Source organism: Fonsecaea pedrosoi (assembly GCF_000835455.1).
Source record: "Fonsecaea pedrosoi CBS 271.37 unplaced genomic scaffold supercont1.8, whole genome shotgun sequence".
Lineage (NCBI taxonomy): Eukaryota > Fungi > Ascomycota > Eurotiomycetes > Chaetothyriales > Herpotrichiellaceae > Fonsecaea > Fonsecaea pedrosoi.
The window spans coordinates 371,662-384,680 of record NW_013550608.1 but is presented as its reverse complement, the minus strand read 5'-3'; the positions used below and the strand labels follow the sequence as shown (position 1 = coordinate 384,680).

Here is a 13,019-nt window from a genome sequence, read left to right as displayed (position 1 = left end):
CGCCAGTTCAGCCTTATAGGGCGTCGATCCTGGCCGTGTCTGAGGTCCATTTTCCTGCATCAGCCGCACGAGCAGTTCCTAGGACAGGGTGGAATGGGCTAACAACAGTCTACCAAACGAGCATCGGGATCAGATTGCAGCGCGAACCGAGTTGCCACTTCGGATAAGGCATTTCCTCTCGCTCCTTAGCACAATTGGTCGCAGTCCATGCTGCCAGCTTCCTTCCAAGTTCGCGAACTTGCCGAGTCACCCCCGGTTCTTCGAAGAGGCGGCTGACAGTCTCAGCACGTCCAGATACCTCGCCCTGCATTCTTTTGCCAGGAAGGAGACGCTTTTCTCGCCACACAGCGGTTAGGCAACGCCTTGAGCGAGACTTGTTAACGAGGGGGATAAAGAGATTTTCCCAACGGGACAGAAAAACTTTTGCCTAGCCTCAGGAACCCTGTACTAATCACACAAATCTATCCGACAACCTTGAGACGCCACGGGTACCACTGGTCATGCTCGGGTAGGCGACGGGCGGGTATATGGAGTACAAGTAGGGTTAGTGACCCTGTGACATTCCCGGTGGCTAACCAAGGCCATTGTGTATCAGAACGGCCAGGAATACGACCTATGCGATCCAACAAGATCTTCCCCTTTGTCCACATACCCACTCGGCTACTTTTGTCTTCCTTTCCTTGCTGGGATTTCCTACGAGTATAGTACGACGAGGGGCTTCGGTTGGCATCCGACGAATCACGCCCATCAATTCCCGTCACTCCAAGCCAAATTAGTAATGGACTCGTGGATGTCCGTGCGTTGATGAGGGTGAGGGTCCGGTGGGATGGGGCCAGGACTTCCGGAGTCCAGGTATCAAAGGGAAGGAATGGCAAAAGGACAGACATTATCCTCCGACATGACCAGGCTCTGCTCAATCTCAATGTGCGAGTACGACTTGCTCATCCTACCGAACCAGGAATCAGATTGCCTGGAGCTCCAGTGAGACAGGACAGAACCAGTACTTCCAGGCGGATCGCCTCCCACACCCCGGCTCGGGTTGTATGAGTTCCCGTAACAACTTTCAGTGTCAGGCCTCCAGTACAGGGATGTCGCCTTTTCCGTGTTTAGTGCAAGGGAACGAACTGCTCGGACGAGAAGACCAGTGGCCGTTCGATGCTTTTGGTCAAAAGACCATTGCCATAATAACAAGAAGCACACGCCGAGAAATTTCCGGGTCCAACCTTCAGCCTTATGGTGAATGATCAACCGTTTCGATCAGACTGACTCTGGTCATGGGCAAAGGGATCCAGCTACGAAATATACGAGCATGCACATGGCCGTCGCGCCATGTCTTTCAGAGTTGAGTAGCCGACTGGAGAAAAGGGTTGCCTTGAAATTAGCCACCGTGGACATGGCAGTGAGGTCAAGAGTAAAAAATAAGGGAGGAGAAGGGTGAGGAAAGGAGAGAAGACAAAGAGAGAAAGATATGTGAGGAAGTTGATGACCAATACCACCACCGCCGTCGCAACCCCAAATTCTCTCGTTCAGCAGCTATTCCTCCATCAATCGCCTCTCATTGGAGAAAGCATGACCCTCCTAGTCAGTTCTAGCCAGATGATGTTCAACTCGTCGCCGACCCGGCCGTGTTGGGCGGCGAATGCCGCGAAGCAAGAAAGAGCATGGGTTGGGATGGAGATATTGCCAACGTCAAAAGTTTACTCCAATCTTTCTCGCTTCCACAGACCTTACGATGCTGGAAACGACCTAGCACATGATCTCAGGCCGTGTGTTGTTCTACCCTAGAGTTCAGAGGAACCTTCCATGCTAGGTTCTCACGCCCTGTATGGTCATGAGTGATCGTGCTCAGCGAGATGTCGGCCAATGACCCGGTCGAGTCGCAAGAAACGGGGGTGCATTTGAGATGTCCCAACCACTTCGGCACTCGTGGATCGACGAATCGGGCGAGTGACGAAGACGATCTGTTCTTCACTTTGGCAGCCATTGTTCGTTATATTCACCCACCATCATTCTGTCTGAAAATATGTACAGACCGACGAAACAGCTAAGTGACACGATCCAACCGAATCCATGCGCTTCACTTTTCCAACTCTTGGGAAGAAAGAGCCTCAGCTGGACGATTCGTGCATCGCCAAAAGGCCGTGACTGCCAAGACCGACATGTGCGCTCATAATCGATTGAATCAAGAAGTCACACACGTCCTCAGGAAACGGCCAGACAGGGGCGTCCTGTGTATCGACGAAGAGAGCGAGTGACGCACGGACGGATAGACAGACAAACAATCAAACAGGGAACATCTGTCTGTCTGGACAATATCCCATTCACCCGACTAAAAGGGCAAGTGACAAAAAGTCAAGCTCCCCTCTTCGATCTTTCTTTTCTCTCTCTCTCTCTCTCTCTCTCTCTCTCTCTCTCTCTCCAACAAGCACCCTTGGACGTTCATTCTGGTGATGATACACCGCCTGCCTACCCGCGTCCAAGAGCGGCAAATATGCTTGCTTGTCTGTATGGATGTATAAATGGATGTCGTGCATACGAGACAAACTAGCAAGAGGGAATAGGCTGCTGAATCTCAAGGACGGAGGACATTGGGACGACGTTGGGGACAAGACAAGACACGAGACCAGCGTCTTGTTTCTGGCTCTGGCTCTGGCTCTGGCTCTGGCTCTGGTGAAGCAAACATTGGCTCACTCAGAACGCCGGCAGTCAATTCCCAGGACCGGCCATCCATGCTTGTTGTACCCAATAAAGACATGACGAGCAAATGACATGTTTCTGCTTCCGCACTACCTAAGACGACTGACGACATATTCGCAGGTCGAGAAAAGAAATCAAATTTGCCCCATAGGAACAGTGATATATTCCAATATCCAATATATGCAGCAGACCCTTGGAGGGAAGACCTGGTCTTCACCAACCCGTTCACGCCATTATATGCCCTCAACCATGAATGCTTCTTTATGACCAATGCGTGGAACAACAAGGACACAGATGCGGCGCTCCTATAAAACCATGTCTGAAGAAAACAAGAGCCAGCAGCACGGCCATTTCAGGCTCTGATCCCTTCCAGAATCCCCAGAAACCCGTGGGTTCCACCGGCAGTGACGAGGAGTATGGGTTGTTCACGCCAACTGCTGAAAAATCGCGGTCGGTCTTCAGCCATTGGTGCCCTTTGACCTGGATAGACTCGGGGTTTGTTGCAGAAACGTGGGAACAGTGAGGATGCCGATGCTGTAGGATCGTTCCGGAGTGGTGAGGGATGATTTGCACAGGCTTGACATGTCTGCGTGATCATAGCCGCCTTTGGGAGATTCACCGGCATCACCATGCGTCTGCCTTCTTTTCTTTCCTTTTCCTCCACAAGACTTCCACCCTTCTCTCCAGATGCCTCCCACCATATCCAACAGTAAATACCCAATCCTCCTAAATATTCTGGTTGGTATACCCCTCGCATAGAAATCAGACCTCTGCTTTTTCTGAGATTCCCAAAACAAAAACCACACGGGCAATTTCCAAATTCCCTATGGCTCGTCCTCGTTTTTTACAGCTTGATATTGGTTATTTCTCCTCTTCAGTCTATCCCCCGTGGTGGGCGTGGGTTTATCCACTCTCAATACCCAACAAAGTATATCCTCGGCCGGCAACAAGAACACCCAAACTCTATTGCAACAGAAACTCAGAGTAGTCGTACACATGGCAACCACGGCGTCCAACCAATAGTGATTCGCGGTGGCGACAATAACGGTCAAGACCAACAAAGGATAGCAGATGCCGGCGATAAGAAAGAAGATCTGGGCATAGAAGGGTTTGCGTGGTTCACTCCGCTGGGCGCGCCGGAACACGCCCGAGTGGTAGAGAAAGGTACTCCCAACACAGAAGGCGTACGTGAAATGCAAAGAAGGCATGGCAGCCAGTTGGTTGACATAGTTGCCACCCACCCAAACCGACTCGGCGTTCGCTTGACGGACCGTATCGTGAAAGCCGTATTCCTCGGGTAACAGACGCGGTGGCATGCATGGGAAGAAGGTGAAGATTGCGAAAGCGGCAAAATTGCCCAGAGTCATGGTTCGGCGCACGGTGGCGAAAGCCGAGTGAGTGGGAGCAGCATAGTAATACCACGAGAGAAACCTGAGTCAAGTTAGTGGGCTGGCAAGAAGGGTGACGTGGAAGATATGGAAAACATACGCAACGGTACCCGGAATATGAACAAGTGAATAAATGCGGTTTAAAAATGTCATGGCGGTCAAATGACCACCTAAGAACCAAGCTTGGAAGTCATTCTCCCTGATGGGAAAGAGAAAGCTCAGCCAGGATTTATGCTCGATGTCCAGGATAAGGATGGCGTGGTCTTGGGCCAGCTGCCACAGACCATCATCTGCGGAAAACAGAACTTGAGCGACAGCCTTGGTCAGGGTGTAGAAGAGCAAGTTCAGGACCCAGTAAAACATTTCGATCAGGAAGGGGAACTTGGCCAACACTCTCGAGTGCCAGTTGTCGGCGAATCTGGACGAATTCGGGGTCTGGACGACAACACCACAGCAGTTTCGTTTCTTGGGTGGATACTTGGACGAGGTGAACACATCCGAATCAGAGGTGAGAGACTCAGAGTCGGTGAAGCCATCGGGAGACGAGCCTTGGGAATTATTGTGGGGGAGTAGAGAGCGTGTAGGTGAGCGGCCCCGGCTAGAGCGAAATATGCGGAAGTTGTGTCTCCGATTAAAATAAAGCGAAGCAGTCATGATACTGACGACAATCTGGGGGGTAGTTAGCAAGAAAGGAATTCGCAAAAAGGGGTTGCACGGACAATTGGTTCCATCCAGGTATGGGAAGCGAACTGGGCGCCACCCATGTCAGGCTGCGCTGCATCAGCGGCCGCGGTGACATTGAAGGGTATCGAAGCCATTTTTGTTCTCGCCAAAACAAGTCGAAGTCAAGGTGGGTTATAGAAGACGAGGTCTAGGTCATGGATTTAGACGGCCGTTACAGAAAGTGAAAGCCGAAACAAGGTGTCGCGTGTCCGCTTGGAGAAGGTCACGTGCGGGACAAAGGTCGAGCGCGATTTGTGTTGAGCAAATATTGTTGACGTCCGGGTATCAAGGGCACCGCAAAAGGAGGGGACTGAACAGGTATGGCTGTTATAGGAGGGTACTCGAGAGTATATTAGGCCAGCATAAGATCCGGGGGCGGAGGCTGAGTAGCGAAAAGTCGAGAATTGACGGCCCCAGGTAGGAGGCAATTCGAGAGGTATCGTTAGGGGGGGTCCGAAACGGTTGACCAAGGGTTAGAGAAACCTTGGATGAAAGGGTGGGGGAGGGAGAAAAGATGAGTAGGGATAAAGAAGAAGATCCAGGTGTGTGAGAAGAAAAAAGGACAAGAAAAGGATCGACAAGGAGGAGAAAACTGGGAAGGGGATTAGGAAGGGGGAAGTGTGGATGATGAGGGAGGATGATGTGAGTGTAGTGTATGCGAGAGAGAAAAGTAGTGGTGAAAAGAGAGAGAGTGTGTCCGTATTGCGTATGAGGCCGAAAGGTACGAGAAGAGGCAAGTGAGAATGGGAGGGAGGAGAGTTGGAGAGAGAAAATGGAAAGAGATCAGACAGTCAGTCAGTTACGCAGTGGTGGAGAGAGACTGAGAGTGTTGAGGCCGTAACTAGCAACTTAGTAGGAGCTGTAATTATCAGGAGTTGCATCTGCCTTGCCTGCCAGTACCTACGAGTGCTTGCCTACCTACTAGGTAAAACCAACAAAAGACACACGTCATGGTCATAATACAACGCATCCACCGCTATTCGTCAACCCCCGACAAAGTGTTTGACTTTCCTTTTCCCATCTTTCTCCTGCGGCGAAACAACAAAAGAGGGCTGAGTTACAGTTGGGCCGGGCAAGGAGGCTCCTTTCAGCCTAGCAAGACCATCAGGGGCCCCAGTAGTTGATTTTGATTTCTCCTGAAGAACCACCTGTAGCCAACTGCCCAATAATACCTGGGCGTCTATCTCGTACGCTGGCTTGACCCAGACAAAAAGTGGGAAAGTGGACATGTGGACATGTGGACACATGGGTATTACGAGTGCCAGTACGAGGTCCAAGTACCTAGTGAAGCCTGGAAAGGGGGATCAAACCTGCCCTGTCCCCCCATCATTTAGGCGCCCCTTAGCCCCTGCACTACCTGCAATCATCAGCAGGCACACAAGCACCACCCGTCACTTACGGAGCACGATAGTCAGCATCGCCTGCGCCCCAAGTGGCGCCCGGGTGGAAAGGAGGGATATTGGCAGTGGCCAGTTAAGCCAGTGAGGCCGCCCCGAACCTCGTAGATTTTTCCCACTGGAGCCGCTTCTCGCACAAGCACGGAACTCGCCAGTATCCCGAACTCTTTGCACAAAGAAATTCACATCTTGAATGAACGGCACTTGCACATGGCAAAGAGAAAGTTTGCATGGCGAGTATCTATCTCTGCGTCAAATCCTGCACCGAATATGCACAACTCAACATGCCTTCAACGCTCAGCCCTCCATCAGCCCTCCACAGCTTCCTCAGCCCTCAAATACGGCGAGTACGCGTACTCAGTACGGGTACGAATGGATAATGCGTGACGAATAACATCCCAAGCCTCCTTTGACAATACCCGCATCTCGTATTCGCCTGGCTGATTCATAGCTTCACCGACTATCCTCAGCACGGAAGCACCTCGTCTGCTCACCATGCAGATTGTTTTGACTGGTGGTACTGTTGACCCTGTCTAGTCAGCAGCATCCCTCGTCCTAGCTCATCTGAAACCGGCCGTGCATAATCTGCTGCTGTCTGGCCTTTTACTCGATTCCACCTCTTCATGCCAGCTCACGGGTCACCCCATCACGGATCAGATCCACACCGCAACAAAGCCAATATTCAACCCACCTTCTCATTAAATACTGGCTTTCTGCCAATCATGATTGTCGTGTCTCTAACTCGTGGTAACATGTCCAAGTACATGAGAAATGCTCTAAGAGATGCAAACATGGAGAGATAAAAAGAAAAGGACAAGATGGAAACAAGACCAAACCATCCCTCGAACTTCCTCCCCGACTCAAGCCGCCGTCACGTCGGCCGATACAAACCGTCGCACGTCGCGGTACTTGCCCTTGGACCCCTTGTTGCCGCCTATCTTTCGAGGACTGGCCATGCCTGAACTTCCAATGCCCCGCATGATCATCGGCAGCGCGTCCAGCACCTGTTTGTTGCCCTCAAAGTAGTGGTTAACAAACCCTCCAGCGAGGAGCCTTCGAATTGCGTGCAGCCGCATCAGCTTCCACCATTTGTCCACTCGCATTTCACCTTCCCGATGTACTCGAACCACCATCTTAGAGGCATTATTGGACTGGAGCCCTAGCCGGGGGTCCTGCACCGTCATGGCAATGCTGGCAAACGATTGGTGCAATGCCTTCTTGTCTCGTCGATGCATCGACTTGGTACTGAGCGACGCGAGCGCCGTCACCTTGTCTAATACTTCATGCGTGTTGTGGTACGGGTTATACCGTTTGACGAGGTAGGATCGCATGTGAGGCCGGTCGTTGGGCAGTTCGTCTTCAGGTATCTCCTCATCCGAAGATGATGATTCGTCGTCTTCTTCACGGGGTGTGTAGCATTTCTCGTACAGCAAAGCAATGTTCTCGCCCGCCGATACTTGGACTTTGGCATCATCTGCATCCAGCTGGTCGAGGAATGTCGCCACCGCATCCTCCGACTCTTGCTCGAGATCTTCCACCTGAGTGGCCAAGAACCCGTATGTATTTAAGGCTGCCGTGACAACCTCAGCACTGTCATCGGCATCAACAAACGCACCATCACTCGACGCAATTTCCAATAAGAAAGTCATCACGTCCAAGATCTCTTCTTCATCAGCGCCTCCAAACGAAACGCAGATCCCAATCGCATAGATTGCCGCAGCTTTAACGGCAGTAGAACGAGAGTCGGAAATACTTCGTTTCAGGGACGCCGCAACCGTTTCGTAGAGGTTGCTATCAGCGAATGTGATGGCAGTAAGTGCCATGGCTCTAAGGGCCAATGTCGTCTCCTTCTCGCTCGTTTCTGCTTTGATGCTTCGGCTGAACGCGTTAACGAGGTCTTGAACACGACCGTACAGAACCTCGGCAAGATAGTGCGAGGTCAAGCATTTGACATATGTAGCCAGCGCATCTTCCCTGCTCTTGTTGTTGCTCCCTTTACGGTCGAGCAGCTGCGAGATGACATCGCTCAATTCTTGTCGAGCCACGTCCGAGGTCTGCTCGTTGATATCGTCGGTTTCAAGGAGAGCATCGATCGAATTGATACTGTGCATCACTAGCATTAGCCCACTTCTTCTAGCGCGCAAGGCAGCGCGAGGAATCGTGATAAGGATTCACCTCTGTGTAGTATCATCACTGAGATTGCCCTTATCCAAATCTTCGTCGTCTGAGACGTCTCTGCTCTGGACTCGAGAAGCACTACGCGAGTTGGGTGCCGAATTGCCACGCGAACTTCCTCTTGACGACTGCTTGGATTTGGCCTTGTTGGAGACGGTCTTGCCGCTCTCAAGGGCTCTTCGGCGCAAGTCTTCATGCATGTTGCACTCTCTGAGGTTGATTCCAGCGAGAAATCTTGGGAAATAATGGTGGTAATAATAGGTATGGCCCGTGTGGCAAAACCGGAATTAGTCGATCTTCTTAATGAATCTGCAAACGGCCGACCAGAGGTCGAGTACTGGTCACCCTTTTGGTCTCGAGGCTCGGTATTTCGACAGATGATGTGGAGGGAGTCGTTGAATTTCCATGTGGGAGGAGTTCACGGTGAAAATAACTGGGAAATAAAAAAAGTCCTCGCGGGCCGTCAGGCAGAAGCCCACAGCAAAACCAGATGTTTAAAAAGGACAGCGCAGTCTGAGAAGCGGTGACAAAAGTGAAAGGCAACCGGAGAAAGTGTGGAGGGAGGGAGTTCTGACACGGGACTTGGGACTGGGATTGGGCCAAAGGTTCACCCACTTGGCAGACACGGTGCGATTTGGACGCTGCGGGGGTGGCACCCCAAGTGGTTCCCAGGTGGTGACCCTGCGAGCCTGCGACTCTGCAACCTGCGGACTTTGGGGCAAACGCAACGGACAAGAGGACCTTGCCAACACATGCCAACAAGCCTGCCTGTCACTATACCGATGAAGTACCTAGGCAGTTGTTTACCTGAGTAGGTAGGAGTCGCTAGAGAACCAAGTCAGCCACTGACGACTGACACTACCAACTCCGGTTTAACCCGCCATCCCCTCCAAAGTCGACTCGGCTGATCAGCATGACTACCACCTCGTCTCCTCGTTCTTGTAGGCCGTTGACCAGTACCGAGTCCTGTGGGAGGGCACAACTACCCACAGTGCCGAAGCTACCAGTCGTGTCCTTCCCATTACAACTATGACGACACGGCCTAATCTGCCTTGTTCGCGCCCTTCGTCTTGGTGTCACCAGATGTCACACATACCTCCAAAGTCTCGCTCCCATTTCTTGGTCGCTGCAATCGAGTGCAAGTAATTCCCACTGCTGCAGGGACATACTGCATACCATTCGAGAACGAGTTTCTGGTCAAAGCGGACGAGAGCTGTTGGCTGGTTGTGTGGTAATTCTGCCTTGGTCACTAAGAGAAAGAGAGAAAAGATTGAAGTACTTTGACAATCCCCGTTGGCACTCCCTCGATCACGCCCTAACTCAGCCTGATCCAAAAAAGCCCACCTAATCCGGCTCGCGTATTCCTCGATAGTCTTGGCTTTGCTTTCATTCTGTGCCCAGTAAAAGGTGTAGCTCCCATCCTGCGCATTGCACTCCTGTGGGTGTAGCTCCGTGTACACTCCATATTTTCAGTAGCACCGTTCCTGTGTCCACTTTGTTCACTTGGCCGCGTATGTTTGTCCGTTCATCACCAAGTCCTCATCACTGGCGTCCAAAATATCGTACTCTTCATCCGTTAAGAATCCTTCCTCATCGCTGTCAGACTCCTCGAGCTCGAGGCTTTCAACGTCCTCGAGAAGTTCGTGCTCTTCTGTCTTGAGAGTAGGCTCCATCAAGGCCGCCGGAGCTTCTTCGACCTGCGTTCCACGAACATCATGCACGCTCGAGATAGGGGACTCCTTCTCCAGCTTAGGGAAGATCATGGTCGAGCTATCTTGCGACTGGTTGTCGTCCTGGCATGGCTCACTGACCGTCTCGATGGTGACTGGAGGAGCAGGCAAGATATGCGAGCGGATAGGCAACTCGACAGGAGTCGAGCGAACCTCGATGTCAACCCAGAGCTTGTGGCCAAATGGAACACCCCCCGGAGTCTTAAGACGCCAGTAAGAAATGGCTCGTCCCTCACGAATTGGAGACTTCAAGAGGACAGTAAAGACTGCCGTTGTACCAGGCTCGACAGGATGCCCCAAGACGTTGCTGCGGTTGGCGATGGTCATCGCACTTATGCTGGATGGGTGCAGGACATCGAGATTACGCATGTCATCACCTCCAATGTAGTAGACAGCACAGCCGGCGGGCCAAGCATCAGGACCTGGGTTGCGGAGGGTCCAGGATTGGGAGACGAAATGATTGGGAGCAACTTTCGTGCCATCTGGGGTCGAATCCGTAACGTACCAGGCCTGCAGATCGCGATTGTCAGGTTTCACCGAAGTCGCATCATTCGCTGTAGCGATCTCAGCCTTTGGGGTGGCCTCAACAGGGTCCACTTCCGCGACAGTCTGGACTTGAGTCGCAGCGTTGGCTGAGGTAGATCGAGTAGTCTCGGTGGCAGCGTTCTTCGCCGCCGGTCGGTCACCCAATTGGGCAACCTTTTCACCGTCTTCATTCTCTTGTTGAGTACTGATCGACACATGTCGGATCGGCAGCTTAATCTTGATCAATGGATGAGATGGATTATGGCCGTTGCTGGGCAAAGCCTCGCAGTTTGCGCAGAAATCGGTATCGTGACAGACGACACACTTGTACCGGTCACCGGTGATGTACCGCTTGGAGGACGTGCAAAGTGGTCCATCACAATAAATGCCACGGTGAGACGGCTTAGAAGTGCGCAACGTCTTGATAGGCACATAGATAGGCACGAAGCGGTGCAAGGGGTGTTTTGTGCCAGCAGATCCAATACAAGAGGAGCAATAGTCGAAGTCTGGGCAAGACAGGCATTTGTGTCGGACACCGTATATCGCCTGGACAGAGAGTCAGCTCCCGAAGTGGAGCAGTAGAGAAGGACTTACCTTATCACAGCCATCACAGATAGCGTCATGGCGAACCCCACGTCCTGGGCGGCACAGAGTTGTGATTTTCACATTGTCTTTCACTCTTTCGGACTCCCGTGCCTCAAAGGCATGGGACGGATCATGCCCGTGTAGCCCGTCCTGGAAACAAGCGAAGCAGAGGTCGTAATCAGGGCATTCCTGGCAAGTGACACATTCACTAGCGGACATTCCTAAGAGGTCGTCAATACTGCATGTACCAATGGCTTTTCGGGTATGGACTCACGGAAAATGCATGAGTTGCAAGTGAGTTCTGTATCATCACGTTCCGGGCTAATTGGTGTGGTCAGTTCGCTAGAGGAGTCGGCGGCAGCCCTGGACAACTTCTTGGGGGCCAGGGTTTCGGTAATACTGGGAATGATAATCCCATTACGAAGGGTTCGCTTGAGCAACCAGTGCTCGTCCCCGTTACAGGTGAATCCTGCGTCAACGCAGGCCTTGCAGAGATCAAAGTCGCCACCTTCACAGATACCGCAGTGATAGTGTTCACTGGGGACAGGCATGCCACAGTTGTTGCAATCGATTGCGTACGATGTGGCAGGGAAGTCGTTGGTGGAAGGAAGAGGCAAACTGCATATGTCGCTTGGATGACCCTGAGGAGGGTTGACAGCCTGGTCCATGCTTGAAGTATTGACGTCGAGATCAAAGGCTCCCGGAATGGCACATTTGGGAGAGTATTGGCATGTCTTTTGGAACGCCTTAAAGGACGGAGCGGCCACACCGTTGCTGACTGGCTGGGAGAGAACAGTCTCGAGGAAGTTGCTCCTCGGTTCAACTTGGGAGTCAGCAACGTCCTTTGACGCGAACTTGCTCTGGGCCATATGAATGTCTTGGGGGAGATCGTCTCTTGCAGCTTTGCCCTCAACGGTGGCTCTCAATCGTAGCTTGAGTTTCGCTTTTGCCGCCCGATAGAGCTGCTTGTAGATGGCAGGATCGTTACTATCAAGGGTGATGTATCTTGCCTGTGAATCGGAGAATCGGTCGAATCGAACGTCTTGCTCCGGGGGGATGGCAAGCAGAGATCGAAGCTGCAGATATGAGAACCGTTAGCTATCTGGTCACCAAGGCGTCATGGCCCAAGGCAGGGCTGAGGCACAGCCGAGGATGATTCAATTCTCAGGCTGACACCGATGGATCTACGCACCTTTTGTGGAAGCACGTTGGCAGTGAGTTCTCGCAGGGCAAGTTTGAATCTTCTGTTTGTCCCGTCGAAGATGACCTTGACGGTAATGAGGGTATCGGGGCCAACAGGACCTGTGTGAGGATGAAGGGTAGCCATGGTGGTTGAGAAGGCAACGCTGGATTAGGCGGTGTCAGGTTGGTTTGACCGTAGCACCCTGCGGGCAGGTTGCAAAGAGTCGGTCAGATCGGCAGTGCGAGGAACCTCAACAAGCAGCGGACATGAAGAGTGTATGTCTCTTCTGTTCTACAGGAAACAGAGAGGGATGAAGAAGAGGACGCAAGAGAGGTCAGAGTGATGGGTGGGAAGTGGTAGATGGTGGTTAAACACAGCAGGCCTTCGAGAGGAGATGACGGGTGCAAGTGGAAAGCTCGCAGCCTGGCAGAGGCAATCAATCACCACTCAACCCTCCAAGGCGGGGAATCTCGACCTGTCGGACCTCACTCCACTAGTGCACGTGACTTCACTGAACAGGCAGCACCAAATCACAATTCAATACGAAAAGTCGCTTACGGCAAGGCGGATGTCCGGCTTGCACCCGCGATTCGTGGCCGACACTTTCTGCTACAGA

The 13,019-nt window shown here is 52.2% G+C and overlaps 3 protein-coding genes across 3 annotated transcripts; all 3 read right to left on the bottom strand.

Moving 5' to 3' along the window:
• Window positions 1–3,521: 3,521 nt before the first annotated feature.
• On the bottom strand, window positions 3,522–4,903 carry Z517_11449 (uncharacterized protein; the record flags this gene model as incomplete). The annotated part of the gene is made up of 3 exons (XM_013423033.1): window positions 3,522–4,128; window positions 4,186–4,754; window positions 4,805–4,903. The coding sequence occupies 3 exons, from the start codon at window positions 4,901–4,903 to the stop codon at window positions 3,522–3,524; spliced, it is 1,275 nt and encodes a 424-aa protein (XP_013278487.1).
• A 2,162-nt stretch (window positions 4,904–7,065) lies between these two features.
• On the bottom strand, window positions 7,066–8,580 carry Z517_11448 (uncharacterized protein; the record flags this gene model as incomplete). Its single annotated transcript, XM_013423032.1, has 2 exons — window positions 7,066–8,308; window positions 8,381–8,580. The coding sequence occupies 2 exons, from the start codon at window positions 8,578–8,580 to the stop codon at window positions 7,066–7,068; spliced, it is 1,443 nt and encodes a 480-aa protein (XP_013278486.1).
• A 1,299-nt stretch (window positions 8,581–9,879) lies between these two features.
• Window positions 9,880–12,547, bottom strand: Z517_11447 (uncharacterized protein; the record flags this gene model as incomplete). Its single annotated transcript, XM_013423031.1, has 4 exons — window positions 9,880–11,181; window positions 11,230–11,441; window positions 11,495–12,296; window positions 12,413–12,547. The coding sequence occupies 4 exons, from the start codon at window positions 12,545–12,547 to the stop codon at window positions 9,880–9,882; spliced, it is 2,451 nt and encodes an 816-aa protein (XP_013278485.1).
• Between the last annotated feature and the right edge of the window lie 472 nt (window positions 12,548–13,019).